The sequence below is a fragment of the Mesitornis unicolor genome, unplaced genomic scaffold (assembly GCF_000695765.1).
Source record: "Mesitornis unicolor isolate BGI_N332 unplaced genomic scaffold, ASM69576v1 scaffold1120, whole genome shotgun sequence".
Lineage (NCBI taxonomy): Eukaryota > Metazoa > Chordata > Aves > Mesitornithiformes > Mesitornithidae > Mesitornis > Mesitornis unicolor.
In genome coordinates this window covers 1,342-23,709 of record NW_010158746.1, presented here as the reverse complement: position 1 = coordinate 23,709, position 22,368 = coordinate 1,342, and the positions used below count along the sequence as shown (strand labels likewise).

Sequence of the window (22,368 nt, the reverse complement as noted above, 5' to 3'; positions counted from 1 at the left end):
GAAGCAGCATTTCAGGCCCTCGGTGACTGGTGAGCACTTACTGAGGTCCCCTGTCCGAGGCAGGTGTCAAGCAGGTCACTGGTGCTGCAGCGAAACTGCAGGTTTGGGTCGGTTCCTCGGGCAGAATCAGCTCTGAATGCCTGAAAATTAACATGGGGTTTGATGAAAGGCTTTTGGAGTGACTTTACTGTTCAGTCATTGCTCGGTTTCACTTCTGCGGAAAAGCTGTAGCTGCATTTAGAGCTTCTAATGACGGTGACAAACAATGACAGGACAAGGGGTAACGGACGCAAGCTGGAACACAGGAGGTTCCACTTCAATTGGAGAAGAAACTTCTTCTCAGTGAGGGTGACAGAGCCCTGGCCCAGGCTGCCCAGAGAGGTTGTGGAGTCTCCTTCTCTGCAGACATTCAAAACCCGCCTGGACGCCTTCCTGTGTAACCTCATCTGGGTGTTCCTGCTCTGGCAGGGGGATTGGACTGGATGAGCTTTGGAGGTCCCTTCCAATCCCTAACGGTCTGGGATTCTGTGATTCTGTGATTTTAGAAATGGTACCTGGTGGCTGTGTTTCCTATACAGCTTTGTTGTGTGGAGAAAATAATGATAATGAAAAGCTCAAAAAGGCCAATCAGTCAGACTGCTGCAGTTCAAGGTCCCAGCCTGCCCCAGAGCGCACCCTGGACCAAGCTCTCCTCTTCAGGTGCAGTAAGGCGCTGGAAGTGCCACTGCGGTGTCTGTGCCGGGCGTCACCTGGGGGATAAAGCCCCGTGTGCTGTGCAGTCAGCATCTTCCAGTCCCTGGACGAGCAAACCTCGTTATTACAAAATGCACCATAAGATGTGGGGCCTGACTTACCCCAGCACCAACATTTGCACATTTCTCTGGAAGGTCAAGCACGTTTGCTTTGTGTTTTTGATCCTGGTGGCGCTGTGCCACGCGAGCAGTGGGTCAGAGCCTGGGAGTACAGAAATGTTCGTGCTGTGGTTAAAACGAGCGTAACCCAGGGTTCAATCTGTTTTAAAGCCCCCGAGGAATTGGCCCGATGTCCTCACAGCACGAGAGGTGCGTGTGGAGAGGCCGAGGAAGAGCGATGCTGAACGGTGCTGTGTGGTTTGGACACCTTCTGAAGACTTCTTCAAAAGCAAGCTGTTGGGCATGGGGGCACATCAGAGATCAGGACACGTTCATTTCCGTCCTGTCCACTCTGTCTTTTCAGCCATGCAGCATACAGATGTTTTTTCCACATGCTTTTAAAATTACTGCACTGTAAGACAGTTTGGAGTTAAATTCTCCTTTGCTCTCCTGTAGTTAGGCATTAAAATACACAGCTTCCTTTTCCTTCAGGTGAAGAACATACCTAACTCAATCAAAATCACCTTTTCCTCTTAATTTTCTGGAGACTAGTTAAGCAGCAGTCCCACTTGAGCAGGATGCTGTACGTTAATGTTCTGGAAAGATTCTGGATGCGTGACTTGGTGCTCCCCAAGCATCTGCTTCAGCCCTGCCTGGCCCCTCAAACCAGGCCCTTCAGCCACTCCAGCCGAGTCCTTTTCCTATGGTCTGTGCCTCCCATTCCTCAGCTGAACAGGTACACCCCAATCACAACCCATTTTTCCCCATGAACCACAATTATTTATTAGCCCGTGCTGCTGACTTAATTTTTTTGGCAGATAAGTGGTTTTAATTCAAGTTCAGAAATAGCGTAAGGTGCAGATTTAGTTCCTAATCCAGAGCAAGCGTCTCTGTTCAGGTGAGTGCCAAGAGGTGAGGCATAGCAATTGAATCCCGAGTGAGCTGCTCCTGCACACAGCCGTGCATCTGAGCAGCTCCGTGGCTGCGGCGCGTTCCCGGCGTATGGGATTATAAAGTGCCCAAGATTTGCACGTTCATGGCTTGAGAAGTGTTTAGTGTTACACTGGCATGGACCCTGCCTTCAGAACTTGCCTTGTGAAACAAAACTGCAGGCAACAATTGCTTTTGGTGTCATTTTGGGGTCTGCACTGTGCTTTCTGGAGGGGGGATTGGCAATACTGCGTGCAGGGTGCATCTTCAGGTTGACTTTAAGCAGTTATTTCTTGGAATAGATTTCTGTGACCAGTATCTTCTCTGGCTTGGTGGTAGTTACAAAGCTCGGGATTACTAGAAGTTGTCATTAGCTTCCGCACTTTTTAAATGTCTCCTTTTTAAAAGAATGCATGTAAAACAATTTATTAATTCCTCATTTAATTCAATGATATTTTTTTCTAATTTTTGCATCCTATCTTAAATTCAGCAAAAAAAAAAAAGGTAGAAAATGTGAAGTATTTCATTATGGAACGAAATCCAAATGTAATAAAAGGACAGTAGAGAGTGATAGCTGTAAGGTCATCTATGAAGGGGATGAAATGCTTATAGAGGCAGGATTGTGAAGTATTTATGGAAGTAAAAATAAATATCGTTTGTCCTCACGCACTTTAAACTCAAATAAATATAATTACTTTGAACATGAGTCGTTCCTGTTCAGCTCTTCCAAAGTATCTCACGTCCTCAGCAGAGACACTGACTGCGGCGTTTGGGACTTTTCCGCTGTTATTTTCAGTTGTGAATTCCCAGTTTAAGCCAAATGAGCAGTCCCTGCAGCATGGATTCACCCCAGCAAATGCAGAAAAAGAGAGAGCTTTTAAGGAATGTTTAATTAGGAATAGCTGTTGGTGGATGGGCGAGATCTTTCATGTCAACACTGCGTGCGGTTTCAAGCTCTGAGGCTGAATGATGGAAATGAGCTGCCTGATTTACATACGGCTAGTTGAGCTTGTTTTTTCTTTAAAATTAACTCCCTGACTAAAGAGAAAACCCTTCTTTGAGTTTCCAGTGGGAAATTCTTTGTCCATAAATGAGAAGAGGCTCTGGCAATGGGAGCCTGTGTAGAGATGGGTGTCCCAGGCGCTTCCTTCTTGGGTAACGGTCACCAAACCCGCTTGTCCTTGTCCTGGGTGGGTAACGGTCACCAAACCCGCTTGTCCTTGTCCTGGGTGGGTAACGGTCACCAAACCCACTTGTCCTTGTCCTGAGTGGGTAACGGTCACCAAACCCGCTTGTCCTTGTCCTGGGTGGCTCTGCTTCCAGTCCAATATAACAGGATCGCAGCTCCGTTGGCACCGGGGGCTGTTCTCGTGCGTGGACAAGGCATCTGGAGGGATGCTGCTGCGCCTCCCTGTCCCAGACTGGTCCCTGCTGATGGGACAGGCACCGCAACCACCCTGTCCCTGCGGGCTCAGGGTGCTATTGTTGTCTTTGAACAGTAAGAGAGCAGCCTTTCTGTTCACCATCACCAGTGACACCTGTGTGTGTGTGTGTCTGTGTGTGTGTGTGCCCACATACTGCTCACAGCATTTAAGTACAGCCTTTGAGGTTTGCTGTATATATCTTCAAAGCCTGGTTTTCATTGTGTCTTTCTTCTTTCCAGCAGCAGCTCTCAGGACTCAAGAGCTGGCAGAAAGTTGCGTCGGCCCCGCATGCCGGACAGCGATCAGCTGCTCCCCAGGACGAAGCAGAAGAGGAGCTAGCGCTGCGCAGGGCGAGGCTTAGGCGCTGAGAAATACTGCTTTGCTTTTCCAGTCTTCAGTGTATCTGGGTACTTAATTAAATGCTGAGTTTTCATGTAACCACCATTCAAACTGCCCTAAATAACCAGCGCGGTGTGCAGGCGCTTGTTCACAGCACTGTGGGCTGTCTGACTGTGAGGTGAGCAAAACACGAAGGAGTCGCGTGGGACTTCAGCAGCTCTTCAGCTTCTTTTGCCTTTTTCTGAATGTGTCTGTGTAAACTTACTCATGAGCGTGTATCAGTATTTCAGTTTAAACTCATTAAATTTGAAAGGCGTTGCAAGGTCGCTAGGCATTGAATATTCTGGCTTTAAAGTATTAGCATTACAGGGTCATATCTTCCTTAGAAGATGACGGAGTTTTGTAATGAAGTAAAGCGATGTGAGAAAATGAAATCTGAGCAACAAGGTAGGTTGTTAAAAATACAGCTTGTAAGAAAAATAGATACCATCAAAATATTCCGAGATGCTCTTACTGAGCTGTGAAGGTTTGGTCTCAGCCTTTTGCCAGGAACTGTGCAAGGAAAGACCAAATCTGTTTAGGACCGGGAGTCGTCTGTGTTTGGACTTCAGGCTGTAACTGGCACTGCACGTTCTGCTCTCAGAACTCTTCCTCCCCAGCGATAAAATGCAAAATCTGTGGTGAATATAGATGGTAATAACTCCGCTGAGGTGAGATGGCGCAGAGGAGAAACGGGAAGCTGGTTTTGTTCTAAATTTTTTACTGAAAGCAAACCTTTTGAAAGAGAGTAATGATTGACTCTGCTTTTTGCTCTGCCATTCAATCATAGCAGTTCATACCAGACTGATTTAAATTTCTGCAGTTAGCCAGAGAAGAATAAAAGTGCTTGGGTGCATAGTAATGGTCAACGTGTCTGAGATCCATGGTGTGTGGCTCAGCTCACATCCGCTGAGCATCCCTGGCAGGGTTTTATTACATTTTAATGACGTTTGAGTTAGCAGCACTTCATTTTCTTTATCACGGTAATGGTGTCCACTGTCATACACAGAAGACAGCCTCAAGATACATACCATTAGAACCTAAAATACGAGATCTGGCTCTAGAGAGAACGGGGATCCTGCTGTACTTCACTACCTGCGAGCTTTCCTTTTAATGTAGCGCAGGGCTGTAATCGTGGTTGTATTGGCAGCAGACGCTTCCTGTCTGGCTTTGGAGCCAGCCACCCCTTGCAGAGCTCAAGTTGGAGTTAATGACTGCTGCTGGGAGATGAACGTGTGCTTCAATACCCAGTAAGGAGAAACAGGCTGATGTGTGAAGTGTGGGTTAGAAGGGACTTAGGAAAAATCACTGTAGATGAGTAAAGCCCTGTGAAATGTGGGTCTGGGCTCTGGGTGCTGGTGCCGGGGAGCACAATGTGGGCAGTGGGGGCTGCCGAGGGTTTGTGACTCCGAGCAGAGTGAGGCGAGGAGCGGCTGCTGGGGCCCTGGAGCACCCCCGTGGTGGGGATGGCAGAGTACGGCCCCAACTCTTGAACATGAGAACATGTGTCACCTTGGAGCGGTTCTTGTTGATGTACAACAGCCACGAGCTCTGGAGGTGGCCGCTGTCCTCCGTTCCTTCAGTCCCATCGTCCTCCTCCGAGTGGGAAGCCAGAGCTCGGCCCTTGAAGGGTTCCCTCCTGCCAGCCTGGGCAGACGGGGGAGGCGTGATCCTTCCCCATAGCATTCGAGTCTTGCAGATGTTTTGGATGTAAACCCTTGTGTAGCGTTTGCAGTGAACCACGGGGTGACCTGCTGTCCGGGAACTGCGGCAGGCTTCCCCAAAGAGCTGTCCTTGGTTAAAATAAACCCCAAATGTTTATTTCTTATCCACATCTGCTTTGTTCTTTGCAAATACAAACCTCGGCTGTTATTTTTTTTTAGTATTGATGTTGGCATTTAAAGCTGCCCTGGCGCGTGCCGTCAGCGTGGCTGCTCCCCGGGTGCCTGCTGACCAGCGCTGGGTGCCAAATCTGAGCATCGCGACTGTGGCCATGGGCCTGGCTGTCACCGTCACCTCTGGGGACCCGCGGCAATGGGACAGAGTGAACCCTGCTCCTCTGCTGCGGCGTGGGATGAGGCACTGGTGGGACTGGGTACCCCTGGGGTGGGGACGTGTCCTGTGCGGCACTGGACGGATGTGCCGAGGTCATGGGGAATCCAAGGGAACGATTCTCATGGCTGCGTTGGTTGTACTGTTACAATTTGTTTTCTTGTATTTGTCATTGGGTAATTTAAGTGCAATTGAGCCATGCACGATGCTCCTACCCCTTCCTCCTGCGAGGTGTGGTGGTGCTGTGGTGCTGCGTGTTGGGAAGGACGGGTGGGAAGAAGGAATTCAGGGATGCACCCCCGCGTTTGCTCGGGGAGTAAAATCCTGAGGGGACAAATAACACCAAGCACGAATCACCCACACAGACGTCTTGGTCTTCACGTGAGGGCAGCTGAGGGAGCGGGGGCTCCGCAGGCCCGGGCAGGGTTTTGGGGAGGGCTGAGCGCTGGCCTCGCTGTTCTGCGCATTCCCATCCTGGCTGTGACGGCTGCAGGGTGTCCTGAACTGAGTGAGACGGAGCCACCCGACCTCCTGCGTGCAATAAGCAGCATTTAATTAAGATTTCGCTTTCTTTAACCATTTTCTTTGTCATAGCTCGTTATTCAGGGAAAGTGCTGGAATGCAGTATTCCTGTCCCTAAGAAAGCATCTTAACCTTCCTGCATAGGCAGCTTTAAATCAAGTATTTTAATGATCAGATGAAACACAACATCACACAGAAATTCCAGGATGTTAACCTCGACGTGTGAACGACTCCATTGCAGGATGACCATCCTGCGAGTCTGATTTTGTTGATTTACTTCTTTTCCTCCATGAATCCTGCTATTTCAGGTGTCCGTCAGGATCATAAAGGAGCGGGAACCATTTCCGAGTTTCTGCAGGCCCATCCACCACAAAACCAAACCATGTTTTTGTGTGGAGTTGGCACATCCCGCTCGACGTTTGCAGCCGCCTCTGCGCGTTGCTGCAGCGCCTCTTGGTCCCTCCGCTGCTCCTGGAGCTGTGGGGCCACGGTCGTCCCCGGCGCCGCGGAGGTGACGAGGTGCAGAGATGCAGTAGAGGGATCACGGCCTGGGCTCAGGGAGCGCCCGGTTTGCTGCCTGTTGCTGCTTTTGTTGCTCTGTTTGCAGGAAGCTGTAAATCCCAGCCTGTGTTTGCCCTGCGTGTTCAGACCGATCTGTGTTTTCCAACCAAATTGGTGTTTTCCGAAAGGTGACCTTTCCCTGCGTCTGTTTTCGCTTGGGTTTTCACTGGGGTTTTTGTACCTGCTGGAAAACGGCTCAGAGAAAGGAAACCTTGAAACCTTAAAACGCAGCCCCCTTCCAAACCAGCCCAAAAGTGCATTTATAGAAAAGAAAAGAAAATTACCTGAAATAAGGTCAAAGTTTGCCCTGTTCATAGGATAAATAACACCCTGAAGGTTCAGGAGCCTGGACGGCAGCCACGGTACCAGGCAGAAACACCCAGAAATATCCCCCGACCCCAGCACCGCCATCGCCGCCTCTCGTTTGGGAAATATTTGCAATCCTGCACTTAAAACCAGCGCGAGGCAGGAACACGGCGGTGGTTGTGGTACGCTGGTGGTTGCCTGGTGAGTCCAGGAAGGGAAATGCTGCCTAAATCCGATGTTGTGCCACAGTTTGTTGCATGGCATCGGGTTTTCTACCGCCCTTGTAATTTCTCTATAAAAAGTGCAGATTTCTGCAGGAACGGCATAGGTGGGCTGAAAACTGCTGTCTTCTGGGGAAGAAGATGAGTGAGGGTTGTGACTGATTCACCGCAGAAGGAACTGATTTATTTTCAGTGTGCTTTATCCTGCTTTTCCTGGGCTGTTCCAATGGTGTCACTGGGGATGGGGCAGTTGGAGCCATCCACGTCCTAAGCACCCGCAGCTTGCCCAGCCCAGGCAGCTCAATTGTCTGCAAATATCTCAAACCAGCTTGAAATCTCTCTCTTCAGGGCACCTCCTGGGTGAGTTATGGATCTGAGTCTTCCTGGAAAAGCTCTGCATCCTTCACCGTGTCGTGGTTTTACCACTGGTGATTTTAAAAGCTGAAATTTCCGGCAAATAACAGAGCATCAGTGGCGACGCTGTTAATAAGAAAAATGTTTTGCACAAAACTGTACGAAGGCAGGGACGTGAAGGAAACTAAACCACTAAACAGCTGGAAGGTTTTAAGGGGTGAAATTGGATTTGCAGGCTGTGGGAAGAGAGCGATGGCCGAGGTTAGCACTGCAGAACTGCAGAGGTCCCCACTGTGTGGGGAGCCCCAGTTTGTGGTGGGCAGCACTGCCGTCATGCAGCAATTTCATCACATGTGGTATTTTCCCCAGAACGGTGCAGGGCGGCCCAGCCACCCCCCTGGCTGCCGGAATCCCTGCTCACACGGTAAATCCTCGCTAGCGCCTTTGAAATCTGTTTCAAATAATCGAGTTATTAAATCCTTAATGCACCTCCTGAGCACGTAATTCACAGAGAGGTTTAACCATGCTTTTTCTCATAGAGCTTCCGTGTCTTACCCCCTAGGTAATTAACTTTTCTCTTGTTCAGGCTGGTTTGCTGGGTTTTTAAGCACTGTATTAGCTTTTGCTGTGAGGGTCAATCCTTAGCCAGGTCCTTGAAACCGATTCAGCGTGACACTGAAAGTGGGGTCTGCTGCCGCGCTCTGAGAGGGTGAATGTGCAGTTTGTCTGCTGAGAGTGTCTGTTTGCTGTGCCCCGGCGGTGTCCGCTGCTCCACAGGAACAGGAACAGGCGTGGAAAGCCCTGGCTGTGGCAGGGGACGGCAGCGGAGCCGAGGTGGGGCAGATGCTGGGAATGGTTTCCTGACCCTGCGCTGCTGCGGGCAGGCGTTGCTGGGGAGAGGCAGGATGTGCCTGCCTTCGTGCAACGGCCTCTGCTCCACAGGAGAAAACAGGAGAAAATGCATCCCTGTGCTCCCAGGATCCGTGTTTTGAAGGGCTGGCAGTGGTGATAATTACTGCTTTCACATATCAGACATCCCAGTAGCTGTATCGTGCTCTCGCTGCTGCAGACTGCGCGATCGGTAATACAAATTACTGAGAATTACAGAAAAAAGGCCAATTCACAGCAGCTGAGCGTGGGTCAGCACTGAGATCACAGCCGGCTGTGTTCACCAGGAGTGTTTCTACCGCACTGCTGGCTCCTGCCAAAATCCAGTGCTCCAGTACCTGTGAGGGAGCTGGAGGGAGGCTGTCGTGCTGTGGTAGTAATGGGCAATGCTGGCAAGACCCCTTGGTTGATTTTCGAGTGCTCCCTGGCGCTGGGTGGCATCACCCGAATCGCTTCTCTAACCCGTATCAACGGGATGGAGGCTGCGATGTGAGCAGCGGCTGTGCCACCGCTCCGGGGCAGCCCAGAGTGCACAGGGTCTGTGCTGGGGGAAGCTGGGGGGACCCCGGCCCTGGCAGTGGCTGGACCCAGGCACAGCCTGAAGCAGGCTCAGCACCTCCTGCCTGTGGAAGCTCCTTTGAGCTGTCTGGAAGTTGGCCCAAGAAGTTTGTTTTCTCTTGGAGCACATTAAGGAAGGTTTTTAGCCAACCCCATTTTCACCAGCCCTACCAGAGATGACCCATCCATGCTCAGGCATCCAGCAAGGTGCTGAGAAAGTGACTCCATGGGGTTATTGCTCTGAAAATCCCTGCTGTGCTTCCTCCCCTCCCTCACCACGCTCGTCCCCCCATCAAACACCGGTGTGATCTACATCGTCACCTACACAGTCCTCTGTGTCTTCTCCTCTCCTGGCCACTGCCATTAAATGATAACAGGAGAGTGGAACACAAGCAGGAGAGTCAGCAGTGGGAGTACTGCTCTTGGGTTGCGGTGCAAGGTAACGGAGTTGGCTGTCTTGCTTTGGTTTTGCTGGGTATTTTGCTGGCGTTTTTTGTGCTGCTGGAAGAGATGCTTTATTGACTGCTTTATTTGGTGCCACTCATAACTGCAGCTGAACGAAGAGTATTTATTTCAGTGGGGCTCTTCATGACTGGAAAGGAAATGACTGGCAAGTAATTATAAATAGCTGCTAAGCTAAAGAGACTGCATAGATTCATTCACTGCTGAGACATGCGAGTCTTTCTTGTGAGAACGTCATCTTGGTCCAAGAAAGATTCCTTAAAATACATCAGCCATAGGACCTCTTTGGGATGAGGCAGGCGGCGATGCAGAGGTTTGGGGGAGCCGAGGGCGTCACCACTGCCCCATCCTCACGATGTTCACTTGGTCCCACCTTGGCTTTGATGGGAGCCCAAGGCCGAGCTGTCGCTGGTGGAAGGAGCTGGGCTCTGGGTGTCTGTGGGGATGGGTACCACAAATGAAATAATTTATCAGCAAATGTGCTTGTAAAGAACCCACGCTCGCGAACCTTCAAGCCTTATTTTCAGCCAAGCAGCAGCGCGTGGCAATGACTCCCTGGGGCTGGGTGGTGGACACAACCTTCCCAGAGCTCGCGGAGTCATCACTGGGCGTTCAATGTCCCCGCGGTGCTGCCTGCAGCCCAAGGCTGCTGGCACAGCCCCTCCATGCTGCTGGAGCTGTGGGCAGAGCTGAGCACAGACAAGAGCCTCTCCCTCTCCCCAAGGCTTGGTCCTACATTGGGAGATGCTGCAGCAACCAGGAGGGTGTTTGCCCTTCTTGCAGTCCCCGCAGTTGGTTTTCTGCAGGACACCAGAGCTTTCACGGCACGACCTCAGCCTCGCAGGCTGACCAGAGTGAAGGGTTTCATCAGAGGGGAGAAGGGCCGCGGCGGTTTCCAGGGCTGACTGCCTGAATCCTTACAGTGGGTTCAGTGATTTTTGCATATGCCCATCGGCTGTGGCGTCAGGGCGGCGCTGAAGGTGTGGCTGTCAGGACGCCTTTCCATACGGATGCGTTTGCTCTGGGTCACGTCCTGAATGTGGGACACTTACCCCTTTGTTTTGTGGAAGCGTGAAGAGACCGGCTCCTGCCCTGCTACAATTAATCATGCAAATCCAGCATGGAAATAAACCTACAGCAAACACCGTCGCAAGGTGGGGATGGAGGCGGTTTCCCTGTGCCTGGAGGGACGTCTCCTTCCTCCTTCTCTTGGCCGCTGGAGCAGGGGGAAGCGCCCAGACCCACCTTTCCTTCTTGGTGCCCTCTGCTATCACCGTGCAGAAGAAACCCCAGAAAATCTCGTTTTCGTCCACGCTCCTCGTCCTGCGTTAGGTCCCAGTTAGAATAACAAACAGCGTTTGTTTTGAGCACACAGAGCTCACTGGGCCTGTGGTTTGCTCTTCTGGGCAGGGCTCGATATTTTGGCTCCAGATAGACAGGAAGGAGGATCCCCGTGGGAAGTGGCTGCTAAAACCCACCAAGCCTTTTCCATCTCAGGCCATAACGTTGCACCTCAGGGACCTGCACGTGGAAGCTCTGCAACCACAGCCCGGGGCCGATGCTCCTTCTTCTGCTCCATGCCCTCTCATGGTGACCAGAGATGCTGGGGCAGGAGGGATGCCCCAGCTTGGGGGGTGTCCTGGCTCGGCTGGGGGCATGCCCCGGTTTGGGGGGATGACCCAGTGGGATGTGATGCTGCGGGATGTGGCTGTGGAGTCCTGGGGGTCCTGAGGGGTGGAGGACGAAGCAGGGGTGGGGGCTGTGGGCTGAGGAGGTGGTGTTGGTGCTGAGTTGCAAAGGGCTGACAGTTTTTCTCTTCTCTCCCCCTAAGACCCCTCCGCTGGTACCAGTTTTCAGCGTGCTGCTGGTCTCCAGTAAGGAAAGCATCGCTGCCTCTCCAGGCACAATCAAAACCAATTTGACTGCCCCTCAGCGCTCTCTGGGAAAAGCCTTTCTTTTTAAATCCCTCGCTGGAGCAGCCTTGCAGACAACAATTTATTTGCGGCTCGCGTTGGGTCCTGGCTCGTTTTTTCTAACGCAGAGCTGCTGATGGGGCTTGTCGAAACAACCGCCGGTCTCACCGCAGCGAGCCTGAGCTGCGCACACGGCTGCCGAGGCGAACCCATCTGCATTCGAGGAGCATCCCCTAGAAAAGCAAATGATGTCTCTGTGGGATAGGTGTGCTGTGCAGGTGACTCATAGGTACTGGCTCCGCTTTGAACACAGTTTTGGGTTTCCATCCCAACTTATAAATTCCACAGTCTCTCGTCTGGAAGATGCTGCACCAAAGTACCCACGTGCCACCGTTGCAAGGCTTCCTCCAGGTCGGGATTTGCAGACCAGCGTGGGAGCCTTTTACAATTTTTCTTCCCACTATTTTCCTACCACTTCATTTTTCCATTTTTCTACAGCTTCGTCTGTCACAGCTCAGCTTCCCATGGCTGCCCTGTCCCTGCAGCTTCCCGGAGCTTTCCCAGGGCTGAATCCTCACCTTTCCCTTGGGTGAGGAGCATAGCATGGCACCTTCTTGAAGGTGGTGAGGCCATGTTTGACACATCCAGGGTTGTCTGTGGTGCCCCAAACCCACTGCCTGGGCACTGCCAGCGTCAGGTGAGGATAAGAGCCTGCAAGTGAGGATGTAGATCAGAGGCGTTTGTTTTAGGGTGAGAGCATGGGCCTGGGTGGCTCCTGCAGCTCATTTGGAGGTTGGTGGTGTGTGGGTGAGCATTGAGATAACATCCCATGGGCTGGGACCTCCCCAGGGCATGCACTCACCTCCAGCCGAGCCGAGGTCCCCACACGCAGAGCTCCACGTAGACCCCACAGGAGCAGGTGTCCCTGCCTCCTCTGACTGCATCTGCAGTCCTGGAAGGGTGAAGTTCCTCCTCGGTGCTCCAGGAGCATCTGGCAAAGCACAGGCCTGCAGACGCTGCCACGACAGTAGAAACGCTTCTGTAAACTCAGCCATCGCTGACTCATTGCCATGCACTGCTGGGTAACCCGTGAAACCCTCTGTGTCAGAGGAGCAGTAACACTGCACAGGGCCATCTCCGAGCAGTGGCAAACCAGGCAGCCCCTGCTGGTGGCTTGGAAAGCTGTCGGTGTGCAGGGCTGGAGCAGGGCCTCACGTGTAGACATGGCACCTTGGGACATGGTGGTGTTGGGATGGCGGTTGGAGTTGATGGTCTTGGAGGTCTTGTCCAACCTTAATGGCTCTGCAGTGTCTTTGATCAGTGAACTGGTGTGGCTGTAGATAATTACGTTTCCGTTGAAAATAAGTGAAGGAGCTGTACTACCACAATAATTGGAGTGTTGAGATAATGAAGCAATTACTCGGTGTAATAGAAGAGACACAGAACAACTATGACACGCTAAATGCACGCATAAATCAAACTTGTTTACTGACAACCTGTTGAGAATTTATATTTTATATCACTTACTGCTGAAGCCGCTGTTTAAAGTCTAACAGTAATCTTTGCTGAAGACAGAGGTTTTGCATTCACTTGATGTTCCTGTTGTAAGCATCTTCACCAATGGACTCACATGCCTTGGGGTTTCAGAAACCGCTTTGGGATCTTTCCCAGGCAATTGGCGCGTCACCTCCTGTGGCTGTGTCACCCCCCTCCCATGATTTGGTGGCCCGGTGCCTCTCATCCCATCCTTGGGTGCCTGGACAGGCCCCACGGCCATCGCCAGAGGCTGGGACAGGACGCAGCACTGGGGCTGACTGCAGTACGGCCTTGCCGTGGGTGTCTGCAGTCCCACAGATGCCATGAATGACTCCTCTGGGGCTGTTTGCCGACATCTCCCGCCAGCCCTAAATTCACAGAAATGGGACAACGTAAGGGAAAAAACAACAGCAGCGAAGGAAAGGCTGTGTCCTCTCCACACTGTCCTGGCCCCTGCTCCCTTGGGCAGCTCCGCTCCTCCGTCACCGAGTCAAGGGGCAAGCGGGGAGCGGCCAGGGACCTGCGAACGGCCGGGCCAGGGACAAAAGTCACGGCAGAGAAGAGCAAAGACAGCGCTTAGGAGCGGTGACATGCTGAGATGTGGATAACGCTTCCCGCTGCCTGGGCAGCGATGGCCGAGTGTCCCCTTCGCTTCAGCTGGGCCCAGCTGCGCCGCAGCTGAGGTAAAGGCCAAAAAAAACCCCCACGATTGTGGTTTTTAAGTGAGTAATCGTGAAAACGGGTTATGTGGTTCTCTTTTCACCTTTTGATGAGGTTGGTTTTTATGCCGTGTTAGTCACGTTTCATGGTCACCCACAGGCAATGCCTTGTGTTGGGCTGGGGGACGTGGGGACCCTCTGCAGGCTCCCCCAGGGCAGGGGATGTGGATGTGCTCCACGTTCTCTGCTGCGTGGAGGGGGGTCCCAGCCAGAAAGCTTTGGGAACGGCAGCTTTAGGCTGAAAATGAACTCGGGAGGAAATTAATTTAGTCACGGAGTGGGACCTCGGGCTGAGGCAGGGAGGGCAGAACTGGAAGCAAAATAATCACAGATGCAGTAAAAATGTACACACACACACACACACACACACACACACCCCGACTGACAGCGGGGGCTGTGCGAAATGGCGGCAGTGGCCAGGGATGGGGGACGGCCTCGCCCCTGTCCCTCTCCCAGATGCCCCATTTCTCCTGTCCTTGTTCTGGTGAGCTGTGTCAGAAATGGCAGGGCAGCCCTGTGGTTTGTAGATGCTTTAGGGTCTGAACAAGGTGAAAAATGATTTAATTTTCTGAAAATCGGCACAGGATCGGATGATTTGAAAGTTTTCCATCTCAGCTTCTATCACAGAGGGAAATTGTTTTTCCCAGTTAATGAAGGCTTTACAGAAAGTATCTGCTTTCGTAGCTTTTTTTGCATTGACTTTCCCGTTCCAATGTCTGGTTGAATTTTTTACGTTTTTGGCGGTACGCAGCTTTTAAGACAAAAAGGGAATATTTTCTGTGGCAAAAGTGTATTTATTCACCAGTAACACAGCAGGCCTTTCAATGAAAGTCGGAAATGCTTCAGTTAAGTGTTAAAGCAGGGAATATTTTTCCGGTTCCTTGTAACTGGCTCACGGTGAAAGCTTGGGTGAAATGCGGATTCCTCTTTAACTGACTCATCAGAGAGCTAAAAATCCAAACCGTCCATTTGTTTTCTAGGAAAAAGAAAAAAAAGGTAATAAATCTGCAAATGAAGCAAAAGGAGGTCACCTACAAAGAAGGGGCTCCAGCAGCATGGACCGAAGAAAAGAGGCAAGTGGGCATCTGTGGGTACGGCTCCTTCTCCACTGAAATAGCTGGGAGCAATGGGATTACATGAAAATGCTAGTGAAGAAACCAGTGAGATAAATTATAATATTAAATACAACATAGCTTGTGTTAAATCAAAATTCAACAGACAAAAAGAGCTCTTTAAAAAAAGAAAAAGTATTTTGCAGGGGATGACCTGCAGCAAAGAAACACCCAGTATGGTCCCCAGAGCAGCCAGTATGGGGCACGGGCACCAGTAATGCGGGTCTGACCACAGGGCTCTGCTCCGGATCAGGAAATCTCTGTTGCCTCGGGGAAACTCTCCTAATCTCCCTATAAAATACCGTGACCCCTGGGAAACGGCTTCCTCAGTGGCAGGCAAGGAGTGCAGGGGTCCTGAGGTGTGGAAGGGAATTATGTCCCAGTAATTGCCCTGTAAATGGAAACCCCAGAGCTGCTGGTCTGTCTGTGTGTCCTGAACACGGATCTTCCCCATCCCTTCTGTTTCCTGCTCCTGCTGCCATGTTTTGGTGAGACTTGGCATTAGTTCTAACTACACCCTCTGCCCTGAAACTCAAAAGCTTTCTAATCACGTTTAGCCTAACTTCTGAAAACTGGCACCACTCCTTGCTTTGCCCTCGCTTGCTTTGGGATGTTTGCTGCACGGTGGGAAGGTGAAGCAGCGCAGTGGCTGAAGCTGCGCATGGAGGAAGAATCTGGGGCAAAACCTTTGACTGCCAGCACCGTGACTGGAGGTAAAGGCAGCAGCCGGGCAGTGCTGGGGTCTGCGCCTGGGGTTTCAATACCATTGCTGGCAGGGCAGGCCAGCATGCCGGCCCTGCTCTCCTCCTCACCAGGGGTTTGGGAATAATGGCATGAGCTCGGTGAGCAAGTTGTGTCTGGCCGTGGTTAGTAAGGTTGCCGTCTGAATCATGCCACTTTTTATAGCCCCGCGGTCACGACGCTGTGAGTGCAGCTCCCAGCCCAAACCCAGCGCCTGCTTGGGTTAACGGCCATCGTCACGCGGGGCACGAGGGAACAGATTTTGCTGCTTTCCCAGAAAAGCTAATCTCTGTGGGGATGCTCGCTGTGCTGGCTCTGCTCTCCCAGGGGATCTGGTGAGCAGCCCTCACTGCCGGTGAGGACAGGCCCTGCTTGTGGAGTTGCATCAGCCGGGCTTGAACCCGTGTCTGTGCTGCGCTGGGGGTGCAGCTTTGCCTGTGGATGCCCAGGGAACGGTGGCAAGGATGGCCCATTGCAACCCATGGCAAGGGTGGCTGCATCCCCACCACTGGCAACAGCTTTTGGGGCTCAGGAGAGCCGGATGGGGCCTGCAATGGGGTCCTGCAGCCCCCACCGCCCCCCTGATCAGTGCTGCTGTGGCTGGGATCTGTGTGGCTCTGTCGGTGCCGGGTGAGACCCCCACTCCCACGTTCAATGGCGAATCGGCCGCTCCTCGTCCCCTGCGTGCTGGAGATCCCTTGGCAGGGACTGCAGTGTGCTGGGCTCTGGTTGGCACTTGGTGACAATTAATTAACGAGCTGGCTGATTTCCCCTTACCTTGGTAATGGATGACAAATCACAGCTTGGTTTTCTGACTTGCTCGTTAATTCCTGCCTTTGTTTATGTCGTTTTCATTAAGGCTCATCAAGGCACCTTTGGCTGCGAGCTCCTTTTACGGGCGATGGGCTGAATTCACCTGTGGACAGCCCCATTGCTGACCCTGATGGAAAGGGGCTGATATAAAAGCCAGCCAAACATGTGTAGATCCATAAGGAACAATCAGTATTAAAAAAAAATCCCAGACAACAAAACAGCTTTGTCTGGACTCAGTTTGCATATGTGAAAATGGAACGCTAGGGCTTTTCAGAGAAATTGCTGCTGTCTTGTACTCCACTGTGTTGCCTTTTAAAGTGATGGTCGTAAATGAGAAAGTTTAAAAAAAACAAACCTAAAGCACATAGAGTGAAAAAAATAGTGATTATGTGGCTTGATCTGCTGGAAGGTTTAGGGCTACAAAGATGATCAAGGGCGTGGAGCATCTCCCTTCTGAGGAGCGGCTGAGGGAGCTGGGGCTCTTTAGTTTGCAGAAGAGGAGACTGAGGGGAGACATCATTCATAGTTATAAATATTGAAAGGGTGAGTGTCACGAGGATGGAGCCAGGCTCTTCTCGGTGACAAACAATGATAGGACAAGGGGTAACGGACACAAGCTGGAACACAGGAGGTTCCACTGAAATTGGAGAAGAAACTTCTTCTCAGTGAGGGTGACAGAGCCCTGGCCCAGGCTGCCCAGAGAGGTTGTGGAGTCTCCTTCTCTGCAGACATTCAAAACCCGCCTGGACGCCTTCCTGTATAACCTCATCTGGGTGTTCCTGCTCCGGCAGGGGGATTGGACTGGATGAGCTTTGGAGGTCCCTTCCAATCCCTGACGTTCTGTGATTCTGTGATTCTGTGTGAATCATTCTCTCCTGGTCAGCTTCGACACAGCAGAAGCATCAGCTGGTACCTGCCTGCAGTGATGAAGATGGTATAAGGTCAGTGCACAGCTCTGCGACTGTTCAAGGGAGTTTGGGCCGTGTCTGTTCAAGTCCCGCAGGCTCTGCCCTGCCTTTCTGGGGTTCCCTGGCACTGCTGAGCCCCATCCCGCAGAGCCAGTACTGGGAGCAGCTGAGGGGCTGCTGCTTCCAAGGGTGCGCTGTTCGCTGGCAGGAGCAATCACCGAACGGACCTCTGGCTGGAGGAGAGCCTGTTTCCATAGGAGAACAGATATTCTGGAATTTGGATGCCTTACCCAGGTGCAGGAATTTGAACTAAATCATCACCGCTGCTTGTTGGGCAAGCCTAATGCCAGTCATTTTCCGTTCAAAGGAAAGTAAATCGTTATCATTTTTTCACAGCCGCTGGAGGTGGAGGAGCGGCTGCGAGGACAGGCCCTGGATTCAGAATGGCTCTCACAAATTGCGTGTTGGCTCAAAATCACTGCTGGAAATTAAATAAAGAGAGGGACAAATTGCTAACTTGGGGAGGGAGAAGGTAAACACATTACTACAAATGGGGAATAATTAGTGAGGCAGAAGAGTTTGTGTAAATGTGGCTGGGCTTCATTTTTGGATAGAAAGCTCTGTGCCCTGGGTCATTATTTGGCCCCGCAGACGCATTGCTGGAGCCTGGGAATGCATCTTCCACGCCTCTGTGTGTGGAAACGTTCAGTGAATGTCTGAGGTGCCGGGAGGTGATGCTCAGGGATGTGTCGCTGTGTACCTGGGCTTGCAGGTGCTGTAAAACCCGTTACTGCCGCACAAGTGTTCCTCTGCTCGCTGTGCACAGGGCGCTGCCTGGGTCTCATTGCCTGCCCAGCGCAGCCCCCTCCCACGGGCACGGCCGTGCCCCCCGCCTGGAACGGCTGTAGGGGAGGATGGAGACAGGGTACCGGCTCTCACTGCGTTTGGTTTGCTTCTTGTTTCTCAATTCGTAAATAGCACGGACAGTTTAAAAAACAAACAAACAAAAAGTAGTGAAATTAATGATAATCTCCCAAAAGCTTGACACTGAAGTCTCTTTGTGAAAAACCACATGTATATGTATTTCCACCATGCTGTATTAGGCCAGCTTGTTATTCACAGGGTCGGTGCAGGCTCCATTGGTTTTTATGAGCTTTCAGGCCATCATGGGATGAAGCAGAAACACTTTAGCACGAACAGTGCCATTCTGGAGCCATGCAGAAAGCCGCAGCCGGGCGGTTTGGTTCCTGCGAGCAGGGCTGTGCAGGGGTGTTGTGACCCTCTGCAGAGGTTGTGCACCCTGGGCACCCCCTGTGTGGCCCCTCCACCTGGGAGGCTCCCCCCTCCCTCGTTGTGTTGTCGCTGCCGAACGGGCAGCGGCTGCTGTCTGTGAGCTGAGGAGAACTTTAATTGCTTTATTATCTTTATTCTCAGTCTTATTACAATTAATTTGAATTATTATTATTATTTCAGTCTGGTTTATTTTAATTAGCAAATAGGCTTTGTCTTGACCAGATGAGTTCTTCCACTTTTACTCTCCTGATTCTCTTTCCCATCCCTACAGGGAGGGGGGAAATGAGTGACCAAGCTGCATGGTGTTTCGCTGCTTGCCAGGTTAAAAGAGCAGCGGCTTTCCCTGGAGGAACTGTGGCTGTGTGCCTTGGGAAGGGCTGCCAGAGCTGGCATGAGGCTGTTGGGATTACGGGATCAGCTGGGATTACAGGATCAGCGTGATCCATGGCCTGCTCCAGTGTAAGTAGGTTTAAGCTCGTTGATTTGAGTGGAGCATCGCTGCGGTATCCCTGGGGAGAACGGGCTCCAGAGCAGATCACAGAACCATTCGGTTGGAAGAGAGCTTTAAGATCATCGAGTCCAACTATGATGGCTGTGTCATCCTCCTGTGGGGTTTGGCACTGGGCAAAACCTGGTGCACCTTCAGCAGCTCTGGTGGGGATTTTTACCGGTGGTGCTGCAGTGTTAATGGTAACAATTATGGAAATTGTGCTGGTTTGACACTCGCAGGTTCAGGCTCTTTTTCAAGACTTTATCTCCAAAAGTTGGGTGCGTGCGACAGGGTCCTGCATGGCTGGGAGCAGGGGGCTGGGGGAATGGAGCGTTTTGAAGGAAATGGTGTGAATCCTGTGAACCTTACAGCGACACGGCGTAAAAGGACCCTAAAAGCGAGTCCTTTGGGTGAGCTCAGTGTTCCTGGATCCTTCCTTTGTTTAGAAGGGAAAAGAAGAAATGGTTTGATACGTGGCACGAACTCATGCGAATTCTCTTTTTCTATTGCTGATGCTTTGTACAGCTCGAGACTGCAGCACCCAAGCTGTTCCTCCCTCCCTTGCTTGCCTGTGTGCAAGGCAGCGTTTCAGGCTCTTTTATCCCCCCAGCTGTGCTCTGGTGAGGTCCTTTCCAAAACACAGCAGCAGCGACCGCAGCAGCTCCGTGCAAAGCCCCCACGAGCTGGGTCCTGGGCTGGCGAGGCGGGAATGCCTGAGATGACAACAGGCTTCAGCTGCGTTTGCCATGGGCTTATTTACTATGATCAGCCCAAGGACTAGCTTGGGAGTTTGTTTTTAATTGTTGCTTTGCTTTGTTTTGTTTCAGTTTGTCTTTAACTACTGAAAATACCGTGGCCAAGAGCACGGGTGACACAGTCAATGCAACTGGGGATCTGACATTGCCTGAGAGTATACCAGTGTTTTACTTTATCTTTAAAACAGCGCTGTAGCACATTACCACTAATCAGTGACCTCATTAACACAATGGATTTTTAATAACTGTTTGGGACCAAATATATTTGTGCACTGCTTGTATTTCCATGGATGTCTCCAAAGGCCCATTGCCTTATATTTTACAGTATTGACTCTCAGTGTGTATTCCTCTGAAAATCAGTGCACCAAATGGATAGCTGTGTGGGAACTTTATCTCATACCTGGGGATTTACTCATGAGCGCGTTCAAGCGACACAGGGAAGCTGTCATCACTGCCTCTGCCCCCCGTGTATTCCCAGGCCATCTCCACAGCCTGCGGCATCCAGCAGCTCTCCACTGCAGAACGAATGCGCCTTTTCCAGGGAGGTGTGGGCACGGGGCTGCGCATCTCTGTGCTTCAGTGAATTTAGCAGGGTTGGGCCTTTCGCAGACTGAGTGCAGGGCGTGAGGACTGGGAAGAAGTTCTGGGATAAGGAGACTTTCCCATGCAGAAGCAGCCAGATAAAATATCCTGGCTTTCTGGCCTGCAGAGCCTGCGATGGGGCACATCCACACCCGCAGTTCATGAGCGCCTGCGACTCCATCTGTAAAAGAGAGGCCTGGATTTGAAGCTTTGCCAGACCTCCTGTGTCATGGGGGCTGTAAAGTTGGGATTCAAGATAGCTATTGGAAAAACAGCTATTTCAGATGCAGCAGTAAACTAGAGTGCAATTAAATTTAGCTTTATGTAGCGCTTGTGCTTTTGATTATTCCACAGCATGTATTTTTAAAACAAAAATATTTCCAACTCTGTGGCATCATTGAATTTTTTTCAAGCTGGAAGGAGCTGGGGGTGACTCAGAGAACCCTTTCATTCTCACAAGAGTCTTCGCTTTAAAATGACATGTGTCTGATTTTTAATTGCAGGCCAGCCGCAGCTCTGCCTGAGTAAGGACCAAGGGGCCATGAGCATCTCCCGTTGCTGCAGGGCCAGCACAAGGACCAGCACCAGGAGCTGGAGGTTGTCCCTTTGGGTGTAGGTGGGACATTTTGCTATGGCAGTTCCCTTCCCTTTTTTCCCACCACAGACAAAAGAGGTGGCAATTAAAACCTCACAGCTGATCCTTGGATCTGGCCATGGCCAGGCCCTGTCCGTGGCCGCGGAAAGCCCGTGGGCAGGTCCATAGGGCTCAGCTCCAGGCGTGGGGCTGTTTCCCCATCGCCGCTGTGCCAGCGCAGCAGTGACCTTGCTCTCGGCCAGGGCCTCATTACTGAGCCCCTCACAGGGTCTCACACCTGGGAATTTCTGTGACGAAGCTGGCGTAAGGACCAGGTGATGAAATCTCATATCCAACTCACACCTCTGTGAGGGGAAGCCCCCACAATGATGCAGTTCCCAGTTGCAAAACCCAAACCCCTCCTTCCCCGCAGGCAGCAGCTCCCCACAGTGAGCAGTAAAGCATTTTAATGTCACGGTGACAGTGTTATTGTCTCCACAGGACGGGAGGCTGAACCTGCCAGGAGCCGCAGCCACTCGCACCGGACGGATCCTGGCACCCGTAGCAGGGGGACGTGGTCGCTGTCGTCATCATGGGCCGTGTCCGCGGGTACCGGCTGTGTGCCACAGAGCTGCTGTTCAGTGCCATCCTTATTTGCTCAAATTAACGTCTTATGGGCACAATGAAGTGAATTCTTACGGCAGCTGGCAGCCGCAGGGTGAGTTTATTTTGACTGGACTTAGTGGTTTTGAGAAATGATTGGAAATTTCCTGTAGCAGAAACTGAGAAAAAGAAAATAAGCAAGGGAGGGTTGAAAAGTTAAAAAAAAGACTGAATTTTCTGCTTATTGCATCTTCTGTTCTCTGTTCCCCAAGCACGACTTGAAGATCCCCTCCACAGCTCTGCCCGTCGCCCATCGTCCAGGTACTGCAGGGGGAGCAGGCGTCAGCCTGGGGTTTGAGGGCTTTTTAACATTTTAGCAGAATGCTGGTGCTGTGTCAGCCGCAGCGGCTGGGGGAGCCCAGCACCGTGCTGGGAGCAGCCTGATGGCACGGAGCGGCCTGTGGCGGGGCAGGAACCTGCTGTCTGGTTACTGAATTTGTTTTTGACCAAAGAGGTTTCCTTCCTTTTCTCCCCTTTGGTGAATCTTCTGGGCTTACTAAAACAAACATGTGAGCTGCCAAACCATGACAGCCAAAACATGGGGTCAGAGATGAGAAAATACATGGAAGAGTCGGATGTTGCATAACTGGCGAGGCCAGTGCCAAACCCCAGCGAATGATTTCTGCCTCCATGCTGCCCAAGAAAGGAGGAAAACTCTTGTGAGGATGGGGATGTTGTCGGTGCTGGGCACATCTTCACGGCCCGGCAGCACCCAAGGACATACAGCAGCATCTGCACCTCTCCCAGAATTTGGTCCCCTCT

The 22,368-nt window shown here is 51.6% G+C and overlaps 1 protein-coding gene across 1 annotated transcript in view; it reads left to right on the top strand.

Annotated features, from left to right (window-relative positions):
* The window catches only part of RAD18 (RAD18 E3 ubiquitin protein ligase), a gene marked incomplete at its 3' end in the record, with an annotated part of 61,204 nt that extends 39,652 nt beyond the window's left edge, over nucleotides 1-21,552 (top strand). The window contains exon 12 of the mRNA XM_010184344.1: nucleotides 21,445-21,552. Coding sequence (XP_010182646.1) covers nucleotides 21,445-21,552 — 108 coding nt within the window. The remainder of the gene's footprint in view (nucleotides 1-21,444) is intronic.
* Between the last annotated feature and the right edge of the window lie 816 nt (nucleotides 21,553-22,368).